We start from the raw sequence: 21,321 nt of genomic DNA, 5'->3' as shown, positions 1-21,321 counted from the left end.
TCCACATCTAGTGACTTTCATGTCTCTAACTGGAAGTGCTTCTCCATTCTACACTGACGTTTCTAAAACACTAGAGAAATTCCAACACTGCATGGTATCATTGTGACTGGGGAGGCATAAATGTGTGAAATACAGGTCAAAGCCTCCACCATCTCCACTTATGGTGAATGAAGATGACTTCATATTTCTATCTTATAGAAAAAGGCACAATTTTAATCTTTTTCATTATGCATCTTTTGAGGAAGTTTAAATACTTTTTGGCACATCAAGCTGAAAAGAGTCTCACACTTCCACATGCATCAATATCAAATCAATGGCTATCAGTTTCCATTCTGACAGCTCCTCAAAGCTTTTTGGGGGCAAAAAACCCACAAAGAACTGAGCTGGCAAAAGGCACTTTCTTGATTCAATCTGAACTGGTGACAGTCAGCCCCAGAAAGAGAAATCCTAGCTTCAGTGAGTTTGGTCAATCAGCATCAGCCAAAATGCAAGTGGAGGAAATACGGATTGCTCCTCACAGGCAGCACCATGTTGCTGGGAAAGCTGAGAGCTAGGCTCTGATCTGAACATTTTCTTTACAGAATAGACTGAAAATACAACTCTGACGGAGACATATGGCTCTGCAAATGAGTCCAGACAATTTGCCAGGCTATCTGCCACCTGGAACAGCTCCATTTTGCAAATGCTGGAAGGAGACATCACAGGTTCCTTCTTGACATCTGTGCAACTGTGGCATGGGGGCCGTGGTGATGCTGCTCTGTCCCTCTTCATGTTTCATCTTGTGCCCCAGGCTGGGGTACAAGGAACTGCCGAGGAAGGAAGGATTTCTGAATTTTAACTGGAATAACTCGAAATAGACAAATATCTATTTGTTTATAGCTTGTTTCGTCTAGTGAGGTGAGCCCTGACACAAAATATGGGGACACTGAACACTTTGGAAAGAAAAGCCTCTTGCAGAGTGCATTCCAAACCTTCCGTGTCTTGAATGAAGGGAAGGCATGGCATGGTGTACCAGAGAGCTGCCCGGTCTACTGAGAGCAGAAGCGAGAGCTGAAAGACTGTGTTCAAACAGATTTTCATAGCTGGTGACAATTACAACTTTTTAATGGAAACAACAAAGTGAGACAAAACAGCAAAAGCCTTCTCCAGTCTCAATGCAGTAAAAGCATTGTAGTTTTCCCCTGCAGAAACAAGGCACCAGTCTGCCTTCTGGCACTAGTCATCAGTCACATACAGGGGGTACTTACCACCAGACAGGAGGATAGATTTGCAGGCTTTGCTGTTTGTCTGACATCTGCTACACCAGTGCCTTGTTCTGCAAGTGCAGGAATGTCTCTGGTAAAGGACTACTGCATGCTTGAATAAGACATTCAGAGCTAATGAGGACAGCATTCAGCCCTACTAAAGGATTAAACTGCTGGAAAAGAATATCTGTAAAATATTTCAGAATCTGCAACCCTTTGATGATTTTAAGTGTTCTTTGATTTTAGATGATAAACAAAAGGTACCTCTATTCTTGCTAGCAATTTAAAAATGGCCTGTCTCCAAGGTTTACTGGTTGAAATCATAGCCTTTGGCTATCAGAAAACAAATAGAAATTGAGAAGAGAAAATTAATTATGAAATATTTATATCACACTCACACTTCACTCATACTTTCAGGAACAATAATTTGGGTTTCTGTTTTCTTAGATTTTCTTCCTCTGTAACTCATAGCTTTCAGCTTTGTGTTACTGCATTTAACAACCTCAATGCTTACATCACTTCCCAGCCCTCCCAGCCCCATTTGAAAGATATTACTTTGTACTTACTTTTGTTTTTTTGGAATCTTGATATTTTCCGGTCTGTTTTTTTTCGTTATTTCCTTCCCATTCTTTAACCATTTGAATCTGAGCGCGGGATACTCTGAAGTGGTTTCACACCTTAGCACTAGCTTCTGACCCACAGCAGCCTCTTGGTTTTTCATTTCCTTCAATTTGAGGGGCACCGCTAAAGAAATAAAAGAATGTGGTTGTGATTAAGCCATCCTCAAAAGGGAAAATGCTTATTCAAGTTGAGCTAGGCAAACCATGGACAGTGAAACCCCAACCAGACTAGCAATGCTTCTGCAAAAACCCCTGAAGAATCAGGATGTGTGTCATCCTTAAAGCATAAGGGCACATTTAATGGCAGCCCACTTTCACGCTTTGGAGATGTCTATGACAGTCTTACAACTTGCAAGCCTCAGTGAGAACCAAAGTACTGGTTCTGAATACAGCATGGAGCACTAACAACATTATTTGATTGTGTGCACCTAGGCACAAGACAGCACACTGTAGCAGGCACCTCTGACTGGCAACACAGAAATGCAAAGGGAGGGTACCTTGCTAATTTCAAATGCTATGAGTTATGGGCTACCCAAAGGCTCCAGGTGCAACTGATCTGACAGGGAGTTAAAAGCATAAATATAAGCTCTACAGCCTCCCTCATGTCAGGGAAAGGCTTTTGTTCCAGCCAAACATTACAACCCACATTATACACCTATCTCAAACCTCAGCTTGGCCATACCCTCTCCCTGAGGCAAAAGACAACAGGCTTGGAAGCCCATCAAAGAATCAATATCAATTAAGGGTATTTTGGACCCAGAAGGGGACACTGCATTGAAAAGGCTCAGCCAACACATTGTAGGGTTCCAGCTGATGCATCTCAATTTCTACCATGTCATAGCAATAACATTTCTTGTACTCTAAACCTCCAATCATTTCAGGATTTCTAAGTTACAGACCTCTAAAATTCCACATGAGTACTGGTCTTTGAGCAGAGGCTTCACAAGAAGATGCAGTCCCCTGTGAGATGCTACCCTTCATTTGACCCCATGCTTTAGCTGTAAATCAGCCACTGCTGTGCTCCAGTGCACAGGTAAAACACCTACACCTGACCTTGCTTCCCCTGAGGCTTAACATAACATCTTTACCACACAAGTGGAGAGGGCTAATATGGGGTACTGCAGCTGGTCAGCTGATGGGTGACAGTCTCTAAGTCCATCCTCACACAGCTGTGCCCTGCCTGAGCCTCCAGGGAGTCACTATGGCCGTGCAGTGCCTCCAGCTGCAGAGCATTTTGTTTCTTGAACAGCTGTAATATTGTCCAAATGGCCACTGTGGTCAAATAATTCTCCAAAACACGCGGACTAGGAGCACTCAAAGAGATACCAAAAGGTCTCTGACAGAGCCCTGTGCAATAAAATGTCCTAAGAAAGTGGACACTCTTGATTATGTTTTGGTATCTCCTCCTTGTATATTTGTGGAGACTTACTGACATCAGTTGCCCCAAATTGTTATTCCAATAAGACAAAAAACAAGTAGCACCATTATAATATAATTATGAGAAGCCTAAATAAAGGACTAATAGGTGTCCAATGCATGTCTAATAAGTGGGTGACTGTTGAAGGCAGCAGCATGGCCTGTCCCACATGTAAGGCAGGCTTTCTCACCACAGGAAAGCACAGGGAAACCTTTAATTTCCTGGAAACTGAGCCCAGAGCAGCATTAACAGTGGTGTTTGGGAAAAAGTGGTCTGCAGTGAGTGACCAAATGAGGTGATACCTACTGTGACACTAGCAAAAGACAGAAAATGGACAAGCCTTCTATAATTAAAAAACTCCTGATTAACAGGAAGGTGACAAATTTTTCCATGCACCTCTGCTTGTGTGGACAACAAGTTTCTGGCAGGAAGTGTTCTAGACATCTGCAAAATTTCTGAGAGTCTTCTCTAGGAATGGCATCCAAGGATGTTAAACACACAGGATACGCATGTCTGTCAGTGCTCCACTGGTAAAGGCCCAGAATTTCATGACAAGAAAATCTTCTCATATGTTCATTTCCATTTTCTCCCACTGTCCTGAATAATTTTGGAAATTTCAGTGTGTTCTCAAAATGCTATGAAAACAACTTTTGATTTCAGAAAAACAAGTGCCCACACACCATCCTGAAACCAATATGTTTAAATACATACACTTTTATAAGTGTGTGTTGGTGTATATATATATATATATATGTACACATACATACATTTATATAAGAAGACATGAAGACATGTAAATATTGTCTGAATATAAAAGGTTAGGTTAATAATGTTTACAATTTCCAACAAAAACAATTAGCATTAAGTAAGAGCCTTACTACGGAGGCTTGTGCTAATAGTTTCATTCTGTCATTGAAGAGTTAAAGTTATAGTCTTTTGTCACTATGCGAGAAAAGGAGATGCAGAGGTTTGAAATACAAAGGCAATATTCCTTATTTTACCATGTTTCACTTGTTATAGTCCTAGTCTGTATCTTGAATAAATTAAAAGCATCACCACAATTTCAAGGATGAAAATTTTTGTGCTAAAGACTTCAACTAGTTATTGGCTGCTCTTTTAACATAGCAATGTGAAACTGGAAATAAAGAGAGATGCCATTTTGTTCCTAATTTTTATTTTAATTCAGTATTATCTGCTGAAAATGACTTGCAGATTTTTTCCTCCATCAGAGCTGTCAGTGAAAAAAAGAAAAGCGTTAAATTAATATGCTCAACTCTTGCCATAATTCAGGAGTTACCGGGAAACATAAAAGAGGATTTAATCAATGGCAGTGACCCTCACTAATTCACAGTAACTCGCTGTCCAAGCATGCAGGCTCTCCAGGGAAAACAGTAAAAGCTGTTCACAGACATGACAGAGAAGAAATTGTTTCTTGGGAGTTTTTTTATTCTTTGCATTTACACGGTGTTTGTTTCCTTTCAGTTGCAGTTTTGCAAAAGTTAATCAGACCTGCCAGGCATATGAGAAAGCTTGTGCTGATAAAACTACAGCACTGTACAGTTGGATCAAGATCAGCTACAGCTTCCACTGTTGCAAGAGGTAGCTGAGTTTCATCACAGTCTGTGCCAATTCTATGGTGCTGGTAAGACAGGACCTTGTCTGCAGGGTAAAAATGCTTTTAGAAGAGACAAAAATGCTTATAATTATAACTAGACATGGCTCCTCCCAATACCACCCTCCCCTTGCCTCTTCACCCCTTCCCCCTCTGTCCCCTCAGTATCTCCTGCCAGCTTGGCTCCTTTTCTCTTCTCCTTGCTGTGCCTGTCATGCAGGACCGATCCTGCCACTGGCGAGGTTTCTGCCCACCATGTGAGACTGCTCATGGCAGGCAGGAATGAGGCAGGAAGGGCGACAGAAATGCTTTCTGCATTTCCTACATGTTGAAGTGCCATAAGGGACACAAGGACTCAGTCAAAATGAAAATGGAGGGGAGCCTCACAGCATTTCCTACAGGTCACTATTTGGGCAGTGCCTTTGTGAGCAGCTCTGCTTATGGCACCAGCAGAGCCCTTACACATGCCATCCATCACAGGATGACAAGGGAGCAAAGAAAACAGACAAATCCTGAAGAGAAACTGCATAAACTAAGTGTGGAAGTACCCAGAAAGAGGAGCTGCTTGAATGAAAGATCTGGTGGGGCATCTACTTTATATGTATTCCTTGTGCCAAAATGCGGTAGGGCCTCACATTTAAGAGTCAATTAGACACCCAGAAAGGCAACCAGGCTTCTCACACTACCCAGTCAGGATGTCTCTCTGTGACCCAAGGACCTCCCCTGCTTTGACAGACTTTCTAAGAAAGCAACAAGGGTGATAACAGCGAGAGAACACAAAGCAGTGGAGCAGTTGTGTCAGCAAAGCTGCACACAATTGGAAGGGTTTAACAGGCAAAAGCAAGCAAGGTGTTAGATCTTTCCTTATTAACATGGCTTGAATAGCTGTCATTTTGTTAGCAATTTTTTAAAGAAAGTCTTGTCTGCTGGCCTGCATGATATCATTGCAGATAAGAAACATGAATTTCCATATTCTCTCTGCAAAAGGCTCACTGATAATGTATGAGTGCAGATAACTTCTTCTCCCCAGACTTGTGAGTTTGGCAAAGAACATCAATCTCCTCACTTTCAGTGCTTGATTGTATAGTTAATCTGCATGGAAGCTCAACACATTGAACAAATTAAACAGGAAACCTGCAAAATATTATCACACAACCACACTCAGCTGAAATTCCATGAGTGGTTGTTTTTATTTCCCTGTCTTTTCTTTCTCTAGGAAGGCACAAAGACTTTTGAGAGCCTGAGCACAGGAATGTATTAGGCATGCTTGCCAGCAGACACATGTGCAGAGTTTGCTACAAAGAATTGTGACCAACAGCTTGGTGAGGGGTAATAGAAGCCACAGGAATAACACCCATTGCCTTGGCCTCAGACTTACTGCCTTTTTTCCTTTTCTTTTATTTTCTTTTTTAAATTTTTTGTCTGTATAATGCTCAAGGCAGGGAAGTAATGCAGGACAAATTACATTATTTCCAGAAGCATTCTCCCCTTGCATATGAGATTATAATCAAGGTCAGACTTACCATCAGCAGACCAGGTTTTCTAAACATATAAACTGCACTTTAAAATGTGCACTGCTCCCACTTAGGCAAAAAAGCCTCCCTGCAAAGCCCCCAAAACCCTAACCAAACAAATAAACAAAATCACCAAGCCACACAACAATGAAAATCCACAAACAAGTCAACAATTAAAATCCACAAAAATTTGTGTTGCTTCTCTTGTTTTTAATCCTCCTATTATTCTGAATTTGAATTTGAATTCTGAACACTTTTCAAAATCTGACTATTTCCTGCAAGCATCTCTGCTGGAAGAGCCTCTGTGCAGATTACCTACATTTCAGGTCTGGTCTTGATATTTGAATACTTGTCTCTGCACAGACAGGAGCAAAAGGAAAAATGCAAACCTGACATTTATCTTGAACTACACATAAAACCAACATCCACAGAATATAATTCTGTCTAGTGATGTTAAAATGAAATTTTTACAGAAATTTTAGGTATTGCAAAGGCCAAAGTAAAGGTTGCCATTGCCAAAGCAATGGCTAGCAACATGGTCAGGAGCCAAGAAATAGAGCAATAGGGAGATACAGCACTACAGCCATGCTTTTTAAGCACTGAACAGCATGGAAGCAGCAAATGCCTCTATAAATCAGAGTAACTACTCCCAAAAGCCAGTCACAAAAAACAGCTGCTAATCTGATAACTAGGTTTAGGTATGATGGTACTGAACTCTCACGTGGTCCTGTCAAAGTAATGCTGCACCAACAAACCCACAGATCTCTACCTAACATATTTCTTTATTTGGCATGAGATGCTTTCAAATGCATGCTGTGTCATGCCAGTGTTCATGGATATTTACCCCTAGCCATGAAACTGCTCTGTGAGCTTGCATTAATCTTCTGCGCATTCTCTCTGTCAGAAGCCCAGTAAACCCTGCCAATGAGAGTACCACGGGCCAATTCATAATATGGCCTCAGAAAGGCAGGATTTTCACCAGGACACTGAAAATGGGCATATGGAAGAAGTGCTATGCACATATAGTAGGTCTCACTCCTGCACCCCTTCCACTCAACAAGCAAAAAGCATCTCCAATAGAGTGAAAAATGGTTGGTAGTGACAAAGCAGCATGTCTAGAAGTGTTGTGTCCAGGAGGAAAGCCTGAGAGCACCCATTTATTCAGTGTAACATGATAACGACAGGCTGTCCATTCTCCTGCAGACACTCAAGATATCAGTTTCTGAACTTAGGCCCCCTCAGAGACAGGGAACTGTGTTCAAAGCAAAACGTAGATTTTGCAAGGGAAGCTGGGTGTGAGCAACTGTCTAACCTAAAGATTATGATTTAAAGGTCAACATCTAATTTATTTACTGATGATCATGTCTGTGGGAACACGCTGACTGATTACATTAAATACCCTCTCCTCTGCTTCTCAGTGCTTCAGCTGACTCCAACTGGCTGCATCCCTGGTAAGCTTTGACGATCCTGTTAGACACTGTCAATACAAAATCCTGATCACACAGACTGAAAATGTGTGACAGTGCAAAACAAATATAGCTGATATCCAAAAAAGTGATTCAGGGAAACCAGCTTGTAAAGTTGATGGAAGAATCTGAAGATCTATATTTTACATACCTAAGTGCATAAAAGAAGACACCAGAATCTTTACTTGAACACTAAAATTAAAGTAAACCAAAGCACAGAAGTGCTGTGCAGGGTAAGTCCCATGGACTTCAAGGGGATTTGCAAGCACTCAGTAATTTTTTTTTAAATTTTTTTTTTTCACATGAAGCCACTTTCGCTTTAGGAGCTGAATTTCAGGATTGCAGGTTTTAAAAAAGTTTGACTCAGGTTGTGTGCCTTGAAGTGAGATGAAAGAAGAAAGGATGTGGCAGTTTGCCATACCATACATATATTTCCTTCTCTTGTTTTCTCTCCAGTGTTGGAATGTTAAGCACTAATTTCTACATTTTCTTGAAAAAAAGTCATTCAGTAACTCATCAAACAGAGGGCAGTGCAGCTGACAGAACCACGTAAAAGCAAAGTCTGCAACTACACTTTAACTTGTCTGGGTCTCAGCCTTCACTTTACAGCCAGAGCTGTAAGGTTCAGCAGATCACTGGACTGAGGAGCATGAAAACTTGAACTGTGGGTCTCAGCTGTGGTACTTGTGTAGCTACATTGGTGTGCCCTAAGATAATGTTGAGAAATAAAAACCCAAACAAATGGTATAAATTCAGAAGTTCTTTCTCTCTATTAATGATGAAAATCCAGTTCTTTGGCAACTCCTTTCTTTTTCTCTCCTTTTGTTAGAATTTACTTTTTAAAATAGCTTCCTTAGAGCTTTAGCCTTTCAGGCTTCAGAGTCTCAAAAGTGCTGTGGCCATCTCCTCCTCTCCCTCTCACATTTCATAATCTCTGGTCTACTCCTGTTTTGACACCACCAGAAAGCACAGAGATTTCTATGTGTCAAATCCTGTAAGCTTTGCAAATCCTATGCACTGTATTATATTTTGTAACTCTTGTTTTTATCTCTGGCCTCCAGTTGTTCCTCCACCATTTCAGCATTTCTCCACCATGCTCTTTCTCTTCACACTGTTCTAGCAAAGCTGGGATTCTCACATGCAAAGGACCATGAGTCAGTGCTTTCTTCTGATCCTAGTCACAGAAGCCCATTTTTGCTTCTGGCTTACACTGCTCTCTTGGCTTTGTAGCATTTTCTGATTCTGCAATAGTTCCACTTCCCAGACCAAGTGTACCGTGACTCAGCCAATAAATTGTCCAGTGCAGGTCTACCCGTGGCAGGCTTTCACATGTCTAAAAATCCTCCTCCTCCTGAGACTGTAGAAGTCTTAAGAGAACGAGTAACAATATACAACTAGCAATACCGCCAGCATGCTTTTACATCCCTGGTCAAAGATATTTCTCATTGAGTATAGCACATTATCCCTACTCCAACACTGAGAGCCCAATCATATATGTATAGGAGAAACACTGCATCAAGCAGAATTTCAATAACATCAGACAATGTTATGATCGCTCTATGCACATAAGCTTTCCCAGTATTAAAATAATTTTTCTTGTTGAACAAGAAAACCAGAAGGACCTGCTGTCCACAAGGACATCTTGTTAAAAAATGAGAAAACACAGGGAGTAGAGAGCGCCATGACAGGTGAAATACAATGGAAATGGTGGTCAGAAGGCAATACCCAGAACATGGAATGAAGGTTACCTTAATATGTCACCACTAATCACCTGCTCCTGCATGGGTTCACACAGCTAGTCACTGCCACCACCAATAAAGACACATGAGTAATCTGAGTTTAGGGATATAACCACTGAAATTAATAATTAGCGTACAGGAAGAAACAAAATGGAATTCCCCAAAACAACTGACTCCTCAAAGATCAAAACAATCTCCCTCTCACAAAGTTCACAAAGAGGCCAACACTTTTCACAAATTAGATGAGAAAATGTCTGGATACCCCAAGACACAACTGGAAGTTTAGGAGGTACATTTGTCCGCTATTGTTCCTCTGCACAAAGAACCACTCATCCATGTTGAAATTTTGAGGTGGGAAGGTGGAAACCCTAAGCTGAAACCTGTCTGCTGACTTGCTTGACATGAACAGAAAGAAAATCAAATAATATAAATGAATTTGGGAAAACCAAGATTAATTGGAGCATCAAAATGAAGAAGTTGCTGTTGCATTGCTGGCTGCATAAAATATTTACAGCAGTGTGAAGAATTTCGAAACTTTCAAGACATTGATTTGCTAATGCACAAGTCAACACTGTGCATATGGTTCCTCATTCGTCACTTTCCGTCTCCTCCTCTCATTTAAATTCTTCATGGTCAGCTCTCCTAGCAATACTCCCTTTCTAGGATTTGTGTGGGTGTTCAGCACAGGCTGTAGAAAGATGTAGGCCTACAAAAACATCTGTGTACTAAAAGATTGTGCAGACTGGAAAGCAACAGCAGCTCTTCCATTGCAACCTCAAAGGTTTTATAATAATTTTCTTCTGGTGTTGATCACAGACAGAGCAAATGATGTGCCAGGCCCATCCCATCTATATAACAACTGAAAATTCAATGTCCCCTGCCCTCTACTCAATTTGAAATATGACTGCTTTTGTACCTGCATGCTAAAGGAAAAATCTCAAGGTCTGACAATTCCAGAAGTGACACACCCAAAGCAAAAGGACATGTTTTTCCCCAAGGACACAGCACAACTAGTCCAGGTCACTGAAGCTGACAAAGTGGCCATCACTCGGAGCATTGGAGCAGCCTGTTGGAAATTTTTTATTTTTTTATTTTTTTAATACCAGGAGGAGTGAAAAACCCTTTAGCCAATGAGACAGAAAGCCATTTGCAGCATTTCAGGAGTCAGGGAACTGGATACACTTGAGCATTGGAAAAAAATAATGAACTCAAACGCAGCTCAGCAAAAATTTAAACATGGCATTTAACATTATGGACTTGCACAGTAGGCAGAGAGACTTCATCATGTAGCCTTCAATATAATTTACTTCCAACATACTTGAACTCCAATTTATACTCTGCAGCTATGGCAAATCAGAAATGGAAACTGCAGTGAAAAGGAAGCATTTATGACCCAACTGTTTGAAAATGTACGTGCTATCTTCAGACAAATGAGAACTTGAACAAAATTCTTACAAATACTGCTAAATAGTTGCAATTTGGAACAGCTTGCAAAAATACATAATTGGAAATCTTCACATTGGCTAAATTATTGTACAAGATCAGACATCCTTTTAAAGGCCAGCCTCCAAAAATCCATAACCACATGGTAAGTAAAGTGTGCAGATACATGCTGTGGTGCAGCAATCACTGGAGGAGGGATTACGCACCTCTGAAATGGCTTTGGACTCTAGGCAAAAGTTAAAAAAATATATAGGGAAAAATTATATGGCTTTTTAAAGTATATTCCAGCACCAGTAGGTGCTGGAATTGAATAGTGGGGAATATGTGTGAATGGTAGGTACTGATCCAAACAGGAGTGGAATCTTCACACAAATACAGAAAAACTGTGACACAGATCTCCAGACCATCAAGTCCAGCTGCAATGTGGCCCATGCTGCCAGTTCAACCTTTTGTCAAGATCTCTCAATGGCCTTAAAATCTGTGAGTACTTGTAGAAGACTAAAGCATGCATCAAACATGTAGCACTCTAACTCTTGTGATGATGGCCACCAGTAGCTACTGTCAAGGAGGAATTACAGCTTTTACTGCAGAACAATGACATTCCTTATGTAGAAGCCACCGGTGAACCTTGTGGACCAACTCACGTATATGAAGGGTAGTAAGCAATGTGTATAATTTACCAAGCCTATTCCCCAGTCTGGAGTCTCCATCAGCAGAACAGCATTTATACGGTAAATTTTAGCTAAAAAGGAGTAGGAGAATAAATTCCACATAAATTCTGAACAGCCTGATTAGCAAAAAGAATAAAGACATGGTAAATCAAGTAAAACTCCCTTCCCCCACTACTTTTTTAAAACTTACAGGTGGTTTCTGTGTGTCACAGTTTTGGATAAAATCACACCCTGAAAATTGATTATATCAATTTTCCAGTATCCAGGCCTTTACTTACTATATGATAAGAACTGAAGGCCCAGCACAGAATTAAGGTAAAATTCAGGCCCTGTGAAAATAAAATGCTTTGTCATTGATTCGTTACAGCTAGACTTTCACCCCAGAAGATGGAGAAATATGCTGCAGTTTTACTGAAGGAAAATATAGAAACCTTATCTATATCCAAATTTGCAGGGATCTAATTAAAACATAAATCAATTATATTTAAACCAATAGAAAGTCTCACTGTGAACACTTTTAAGCCAATTTAAAGCTGATCCATGACTAAACTCACATTAAAATAATTCCTTAATAAATTAAGTTGAATCAATAAACTTCTGGATTAAATTAGTCTTAACAGGTCTTTCTAGAAGCAATGCTCTCTCTGCCTCAATAGCATTAAGAAATATGACTTTAATGACAATGACTTTTGCATGCCAACACTCTTATATGTATTCAGCATCCAGGGTAGAAAGACATCAATGTGATCATAAACTTCTGCACAAAAAGACTAATCAGAGAAATGTCCCAAACCTTTCTTAGCCTACATTTTGTTCCATTCTCAGGAAAAATAGCCTTGAGTACAATACAATCATTTTTCTACTACTGAGCTGGAGATTTTTGTATATCATCTTCTGTGGTTTATCTGTTCCATAAAATATCTACTAGAAGTTTCAGTTTGTCGTAATTTGTACCACAGGAAACTTTTCCTTTGCTGTTACTTCCTATCCAAGGCACCAACTTCAGTCATAAATCATGTGGACTGCATACACACAACATGCAGCATAAAATGTGCTTTTTCTTTGCTGAGAAATTACTGAAGAGCACTAACAGAACAACTGCAAACCAATCTGCAGCAAAGATGCTTTCACAGAGTCACACCAGACCTCAAACCAGCTCTGCACATGTTTGGACAGGTGAGCTCCAAGGAAGGCAGCCATCTACACAATCCTTACTATATTAACAGAATAGAAAATCTCACACAAGAGTGCCCTGAGACAACTGCTCAGGAAAAAGTTCAAGTCAGGAAAAACAAGAATGTTCTCACCCTGTGGTGTTGGTGTCATGCTACAGCAGCCTGGCAGGTGGCTTATCTATTTTGGAGAACCAAAAATAAAATAAATTATCCAGCCTCATCACATGGGGCCCCTGTACCTCTCTGAAGCTATATGAAGTAAATAACTTCAAAATCTGTTAGAGGAGGGGCTGATCCATATCAGACACAGGAAGTATGGTTCCCTAAGCTAGATGAGACCAAGAATGAAAACAGGTTCAATTCTCTCTTAGGGACTATCTGCATAGTGTTAAAACTAGTTCTTACATAGTGCCAGTATCTTCTTTTTTTAACTAATTTTTTTAAAAAAGGACAAAATAAAAAAGGAGAAAAAAAGAAAAAAGGAAAAAGAGAAAAAGGAAAAAGAGAAAAAGAGAAAAAGAGGAAAAAGAGAAAAAAGAGGAAAAAGAGAAAAAGAGAAAAAAGAGGAAAAATAAAAAAGAGGAAAAGAATAAATGAAAAAGGGAAAAAGGAAAAAGGACAGGAAAAAAAGAAAAGAGAAAAAAGAGAAAAAAGAAAAATAAAAGAAAAAAGCAGAAAAACCACAATTCCCCAGGCAACGAACCAACAAACCCCCAAAAACAAAACAAAAAAATCCCCCACAGACCAGTCTTTCATAAACCAAACAAAACCACATTATCCTAAAATGATGGTATCATGTCAAATTACAATCTAGATTTTCACTGGGAATAGCACACAACAGGCAGAATGCATAACTTTCTCCCCAATTGTGCTGAACTCTAAGGGGGTTGCCAGTCATCTCTTTTGTCCACATTTTCTAGAGGACATGAGAACGAAACTCATATTACACAAAAAAAAAAAAAAAAAAAAAAAAAAAAAAAAAAAAAAAAAAAAAAAAAATCAGAGATAAAACCTTGATCCTAAAAGGATTTAGAAAAACAGGGGTTTATGAGTGAAACTATGCAATCCCAGCAGGAGTACTACCAGGTGTATTAAGTTTCCTGTAAGACTCAGTCCTGCAAGGTGACATGACAACAGATAACAGGGTTGTCTCACAAGAAACCCAGTGGCAGGTAGGATTCACTTCTTGCTACTGTGCAAAACTGAGTCTGCTGTTTACCAAAAAAAATGCATGCACACAATCTTTTCTACAGGTTGTTTTGGTTTTGTTGTTATTTTTGGTTTTGGTTTTTTTTTTTTTTTTTTTGTTTGGTTGGGTTTTTTTGTAATTTTTTTAACATCTGGCTATTCTCTCATAGATTGTTCCACTGTACATGAAGCAACATGCACATCTCTGCTTAAAAATGCTCATTTATTCTCTTTCCTCATGAGTAGAGTCCATAAAGCAGACCATAGAGCAGTCCATAGAGCAGACCTCTTTTGGGTCTCACACACTCTTGTGCTTGGATATCACAACAGCCAATAAAACATCCTCGTTAATTATAGTCCAGGACCCTACTGACACACTGGAGGGAAGATATACTCCTGGGGAGATGCAGCAACACATGCGCTGAAAAGTCCTGTGATAAACAGACAAAGAAGTGATACACCAAAAGCACTTCCTGATGGACTAGAACCTGATTCCAGACATGTCCAAATGTCCATTTCAGTATTTCCTTCTGAAAAATTTGTCCCACACTGCTAAGTACATAATAATGAAAGCTATGACAATGACAGCCATAAAATATTGATGGAAGAAGCCAAGGAAGAATCACAATAGTATCAGAAAACAATGTTCAGAAAAAAAGAACATAAAAGACAAGTTCACTGCATCTGCTGAAATTTAATATCCTGAGTCCCCCTTCTGGCTGCAAAGGGAATTCTGTGTAGGAAGTAACCAAGCCAGACACCATTACTGTTAGGGGAAATGGAAAAAATTAATAGAGCAAAATACTTTGTAGATGATAAGCATTCTGTTTTCAGAGTATTAACTGATTTCAAATCTGTATCTGGCTACTTAAAGATGTCATAAAACCCAATGGCTGAAAAACATTAAAAAAACCCAACAGAATAATTACACCTAAAGTTTTTTTTCCATTTTAATCACTGTTTCTGGAAAGAATTTAAGGAATGCTTTGGACTTTGCAAGACATTATTTCCAGGTCTTATCTTTTTACATACTGCTTATTCCACGAGCTTCATAAATTTGCAGTAGTAAATGAACAGATCAAGGATTGAGGAAAAGCAGCATCAAAGTAGTGTTTTCCTGAAGCCTATAGAACAATCAAGCTATTTGCAATGGAGGAAGAGGAAGTGAGCACACGCTGTGTTCAGGGATTATCAACAACAACTCTGACATGAGTTGAGAGAGAATAGAGGAGGATTTAAATCCAGCAAATCATCAACAAAGTCATCATCTCATCTGGCAGTGCAAGGCACCTCCATCTGCAGCCTCTGCAGACCTATCCAGGGTAGACTGAACACGCAGCAAACATGGAATACAATCAGGGAACCCAAGACTTCCATACTAAGAAATGCAAATAGCTCCAGGGCCAGGCACCCACTCACAATATTTTCATCCTAGCCTTTCTCAGTAGATGAAAAAAAAAAAAAAAAAGAAAGTTGTTAATTTAATTCTTTAATACTGTCAGTGCTCAGGAGATGGCATTGGTTTTGATTGTACTGAGATGTTTGACAGCTGTTTATCCCCATGGCTTGTTTCCCCAGTCAAAGCATTCTTTAAGTAATCAGAGGAAGCACTGAATTTAAACAACAGGTTTTAACCATCTTTTTATTTTCTTATATATTATTCTTTCCCCAGAAAGAAGAAAAAAAAAAAAGGAGAAAGTTTGTCACTGGTTTCTAACTCATATGACACCCTTATTTGTAATTAAGCATAGCTCTTAATTTCAATTGGATAACACAGTTTTCCAAGTTCTGAGGATACTCTATTTCAACAAGAACAATATAAATTCTTACATTTTTTTTTATTTTAGGCTAGAAAAGGATGTGTTATCTGATGTATTACTTATCTTACTAATTATTCTGCAGAGCGATAGATCAAAATCTAGAAAAAGACAAGGACTTGGCATTAGCTGAATCTACCAGACCCCTGAGAGAGGAGAAAAGCAGAAATTTTATTAAAACATGTTTTGAATTCAGACTCAACAGGATCACTAAACAAGTAAGTACCAGGAGTAACTTTATGAGTCACATTTGAGTAAATGGTCATCATATCCCGAAAAAAGTCACCTCAGTTTTAGGCATAGATTGAAAAAGAAAAATACATTTTTTCCCCTGTTTTAACTCTTTCTTGGCAATGTCACTGTGACTTGGTCATCACATTGAATCAGACGAAAGACACTGAAAAGACTTTTCTGCAATCAGCAAAACAGATAAGCCTAACAATCGAAAAAGATCTCAGGCAAATAACATTTCTACACAATTGGCTGTCTGCGTGGGGAAGCTAGTCAGTAGGATGGGATGTGAATTCACAGAACTCTGGTCATTTTACACTCAGCCACCTCAAGCATTGAATTCATATTGACTGACCAGGCTTAACTGCATTTTAAACTGGAGTGTCATGTTAGAAACCACTGACATGAATGGTCCTTCACCCACAATACTGAGTCCAAGTGAATCAGAGAAAGGTACGGAGAGTTCTTCACATCATCGTGCAGGCACTCTGCCTAGCAAAATGCTTGTACTGCACCCCTTCTTATGAGGTGTGATGTGAAATACTGTAAAACTGGATGTCTAGGCAGGGAGTTGTCCATCAGGGCTAACATTCAAGAAAATAATTCTAAGGCAGGCATGTGGGATGTGGGAGGACAATAAAGCTCAGAAAGAAAAGGCATTGCCCTTAATAGAAGTCACAGTAGACTTTTGATGGAATAGCTGCACAGGGACTGTTTGGAGTAGGAACAGAAAATAAGGGAGAAAAATGCAACACAACCTCAAAATCAGCATAGTTTTCTCCCCAAGCCCCAAGATTCATTTCTATGCAGACCCAAACCCCATATCCAGACATGACAAATGCTGTGTAATGTGACTACTCCTCTCTCCTACATATCCCAGGTATCCTGGACAAAACAGCACAGCACTGCATCTGGGTGAGGACTCAATTTCTGGCCATTTTTCTTGCAAACTGTTACCTGATCTTCAGCAATGTTTTTGCACAACCTATCTTAAAGCACTCCTCTGCCATGCATCTCAGTACACCCTGTGGTGAGGGTGTCACAAGTTCTTTGACTTGGTGAGGCACTCACTTTGGTGAGGGTAAACAAGTCCTTTTGTACCCCAAGTGACCACAAGATGCATGAATGTGGCCGGTGCAGACTGGTGGATATAGAAACAAGGGTGGGCAGGGGACATGTGTGAGGAACTATTAAGGATTTACTGAAGGTGTGCATTTTTCTTGGATTAGTTAAATCCAATAAAACATTGAAGTGAAAATGACTCTTCCAAATTTGTGTGGTTCTGGTATAATTCACTCAAAATGATTAATCTCTAGAAAGGAGCCTCCACTCCCAGCCTTCCCACAGTTGAACTCATTCACTTTAAATGTTAATATCTGAGTGCCTTGCCTGGACCCTCTGTAGGACTGATCACCTGGAGGGTCTGTGCAAAGCAACCATTTGGCCACAAACTCACAGTTTAGCTGACTAATTTACTCTTATAGACGAGCAAGTTTTGGCATGAAAGCCTGATCAGCTAAATCCTATCCCTCTCTTAAATGCTTATTCAAAGTTCTGCTGCGGCCCATGACATAACTCAAGGGTCCTGGCTCCCAGCTCCAAAATAATTAGTCTGGGGAAATTAAACAGCGCTCTCTGCACACCTGTGGCTGGCTGTGCTCCCCTGCCTGACAGCGGTGCCTCTCTCCCACCAACGCACGCCGGCTGTGAGCGCGGCTCCCAGCGCTGCCGTGCCCAGGGTGCAGCCTCACAGAAACCCGTCAGGGAGAGCCATGCTGTTCCTCATGAAGCCGAATGGAACCACTGGTTTGGCAAAGAAGCTGCTCATGAGGGTCTCTGCTTAGAAGATTTATATTTTAAACAGGCAACAGCTAATATCAAGGGGGAACAGATACATTACCAGCAAGTCATTTCCAAGCAGCTAATAACTGTTTCCCTACCCACCAGATCCTAGGATGCATTTTCAGGTTTAAACATAACATATACATTGTAAATAGCGGAAACATCTGGGGTTTATTATAACACCACTTTGCTAGCCTTGGGCATTGTACAACTCCCGCAGGCCACGGTTCACCCTTGACCTGCCAAAGACGATTACTGTACTCAGGCAACTTCCCCTGCTCCACAGCTGCTTGCCTTCCCCTCCCCTCCCCTCTGTCAATACTCACTACTACTACCATTACAGCTACCATCCTAGAACAGCCAGTCAGAAACTTGGGTTGCCATGGTCACTGCATGGCAACAGCGTGGCTAAGCAGGGAAAGATGATGAGGGTGGTCAGTGGAGTCACTTTGCTGGCTAGCCCCAGGGAAGTAGGGCTCCCCAACACCATCTGCATTGACAGCCTTTTTCTTCCCCCTGCAAGGCCACCTTCCTTCTCTGTTCCACTCATTCCACCCTTGTTGTGGGTCAGTCACTTCTCAGTTTACCCCCTTTACCAACTTTCAGCCTCTCACTGAGCCAAAAATGACCATGTGCTTCTCCCCTACTCTTCCTCCAGCCTTATCTCCCAGACACATTGTGTTCCCCAAGTTCTCTGCTCTCGCTCTCCTCCCTCCATTTTTAGGTCTCCACCGAGGACCTCTCTATTCACTCATTTCCCCACTGCTCAATGTCCAGCGCCATAAATCCCAGTCCTGTCCCTACTTTTCCAACAATTCACATGTCCCTTTGAACATGGTCCCAACCTGACTTCTCCCAGGGTAACATCTCATCTGGGCATCTGGTTTCTCCTGGCTAGGGCTGGAAACTTTTCCTGGGCTCATCAGCAAAGGGAAGGCATTTTAGGGCCATTGGTGCAAGGACAGATTGCAAAACTTTTGCTGAACTAATGCAAAGTGTGAATCTAAAGTACTTCCATTACACTTAGGTAAGGACACACCTTCAGAAAAAAAGTGATCCTAATTCTCTCTGGTTTATAGCTAAAAATAATAAAAAAACACAAGTGATGATCCAATGTGACTTAACGTACACACTTTAAAGCTAATTTGGATGAGCTTTCCATGTGTCCCTGTATAAGCAGACCACTGACCACAGACTCTTGCCTTCCAAGCTGTTTTTGCCTACATTTGGTTCTCCCTGATGAACGCCTGAACAAGAGGGCAGAGGAGCAGCACTCAGTGGTTCTGTTCAGAAACACAGCAGAAATACAGCCTCTGTTCTAGAAGCACTGTTTGCTGCAGAGGAGACCCAGCAGCTTCCCAGCCAAGCCATGACCAGTTGCACCACCGTTTGCAGCTCACAGGAGAGTAATGCCCTTTCACAGGAACCTTCTGCTACAAGAAGCCTCCCTGAGAGGTAACAACCATTTCAGCAACAGTACATACATTTGCAGAGTGCTACAAAGGTTCTGTGCCACCTCATCTTGATTTAAGCCTACTGACTGATGCTATATCCATCCTGGCCCTGAGAGTCACTAGAGCATTTCCTCTCGCCCTTTTCTGCAACACAGAGGTAAATTTATGAAAATAAGCATCAGAAGTGTATTAGATTTTTAAGGTTTTGTTACTCAGTAGTCTGGTAAAATCCTATTTCTTAGGAAAAAAATTATATGTAGCATTGTCTCATTATTTATTTCTTAATTTGTTAAGTTCAATCTACTGATCAATTTAAACATCATCCTAGAATTATGCTGTAGTAAAACAAATGCACATTTAGAGAATAAATGGAATTTATTATCTTCTGGAATAAAAGGCCTTACTAAATGACGTATTTAAATATAACTCCTCAATCCCTCTCTGAAGAAGCACCTGGTAATTCACTTTTTGGATCAAATTGCAACTCCACAAAAACTTTATGACCTCATATGGTCTTTCCACCCCCACATTCCTACCTAGAAACATTATATACAGCATGCTCCAGGCAAGAACTGAGTTAGAAATGTGGATGGTGGTTCTGGGGAAAGAGATATAGCAGACACAGGACAGAAGCAGAGCACTGAGAACATGATAAACAGACAACTACTTAAGGAAGGTGCCCTGAGATGCTGGTAGAGTCATTCCTGGTCAAGTGTATATCCTCCCCTCTAGTTTGAGAAACCCTCCACACCCAATAATTTCCCTTGGCAAGCAGGCCCATATGCCCATTCTTCATTTCATCCTCAGTCATATTTTGCCATACAAAAAAATGACCATTCTGATCAAAAAGCTAGATTAGCCGAGTACTCCACCTTCAGCTACAGCTGATTATGGGTGACAGGAGAAAAAAAGTAACCAGCAATCATTGGCTGTGATGCTCTTGGACAGAGTAAAGCCCACAGGTCAGCAAGCTGCAGCGGAAGCAGGGGAGATGCTTGGGGGCCTTTTTGGTATGATGCAGATTCAAAAGCAGCCTCTTGCTCCTCTGGTGGGGCTTGGAGGTGGACAGAAACCTCAACAGGCTCCTAGGCAGGACCTGGGTCTGGTGTTGTGGGTCTGTCCACTGTCATCCCGTGATGACAACCCTTGAGCCGTCTTACTGGACAGACATGTGCCCTGCTGATGGTCAGGAGAAGATGTGCAAACACCGTGAGGGTAATCCTGTCTTGTGCTTTTTATCTTATTGACTCCCCAGTGCAGAGACAGCAGTCACCATGGTTTTCTGCATGGAAATAGCCCCACAAATTTCAGTTCTAAATACCTCAAGTTGTTCCTTATCCCTCAACTCCAAAGTGATTTATAGCTCTTAGTTGTGCCTGGAGCCTTTGGCGTTGACCTGAAATGAACTAAGCCATGAAATTGATAGTGAGAAACATCATGAAATGTGCCATGAAACAAAGCAATTCTGAAGCTGCTTGGTATTTCTTTAATCTGTTAAGAGAGCTGTTAAACAACTGCAGCTTAAAAAAAAAAAACAACAAAGTGAACTCACTACTTTGGACATTTCTACACTTCCCTGATGACCCATGATGAGATTTCTGCTTTTCTACAAAAAGCTTGTTTCCCTGCATTATCAGAAGAAGACACATTTGTTCTTTTCTATAACATTAATACAGAATTAAAAGGGTTATTTGGAAACATACACTGCCTTCTCACAGAGGCTATCAGTTCTATTCTTTAAGGACAGCACTTTTTTCCAAATCTGTGCCATCTGGCTGTTGGCATATTTCACAGGACGTCTCCCCAAGGAGGTCCTTCCAGGAGCTCCACCATTTTTATGGAACCGTGAGTTTAAAATGTCTTAGAAAAGAAGTCTTCTTGACATTTC

At 40.6% G+C, this 21,321-nt stretch overlaps 1 protein-coding gene across 14 annotated transcripts in view; it reads right to left on the bottom strand.

The window, feature by feature from the left end:
* Nucleotides 1-21,321, bottom strand: part of NRG1 (neuregulin 1) — a 444,984-nt gene that overhangs the window by 142,893 nt on the left and 280,770 nt on the right. For 10 of the 14 annotated variants that reach the window (XM_064404531.1, XM_064404536.1, XM_064404537.1 and 7 more), the window contains one exon: nt 1,811-1,988. In XM_064404531.1, coding sequence (XP_064260601.1) covers nt 1,811-1,988 — 178 coding nt within the window. Of the gene's footprint in view, nt 1-1,810; nt 1,989-2,292; nt 2,346-2,546; nt 2,741-2,763; nt 2,923-21,321 lie in introns of those variants that run through there. The other 4 variants (XM_064404538.1, XM_064404535.1, XM_064404541.1 and 1 more) reach the window with 4 other exon arrangements.

This window comes from Passer domesticus, chromosome Z (genome assembly GCF_036417665.1).
Source record: "Passer domesticus isolate bPasDom1 chromosome Z, bPasDom1.hap1, whole genome shotgun sequence".
Classification (NCBI taxonomy): Eukaryota; Metazoa; Chordata; class Aves; order Passeriformes; family Passeridae; genus Passer; species Passer domesticus.
Note: the sequence above shows the minus strand (reverse complement) of the source record. Positions and strands in the feature narration are given on the sequence as shown.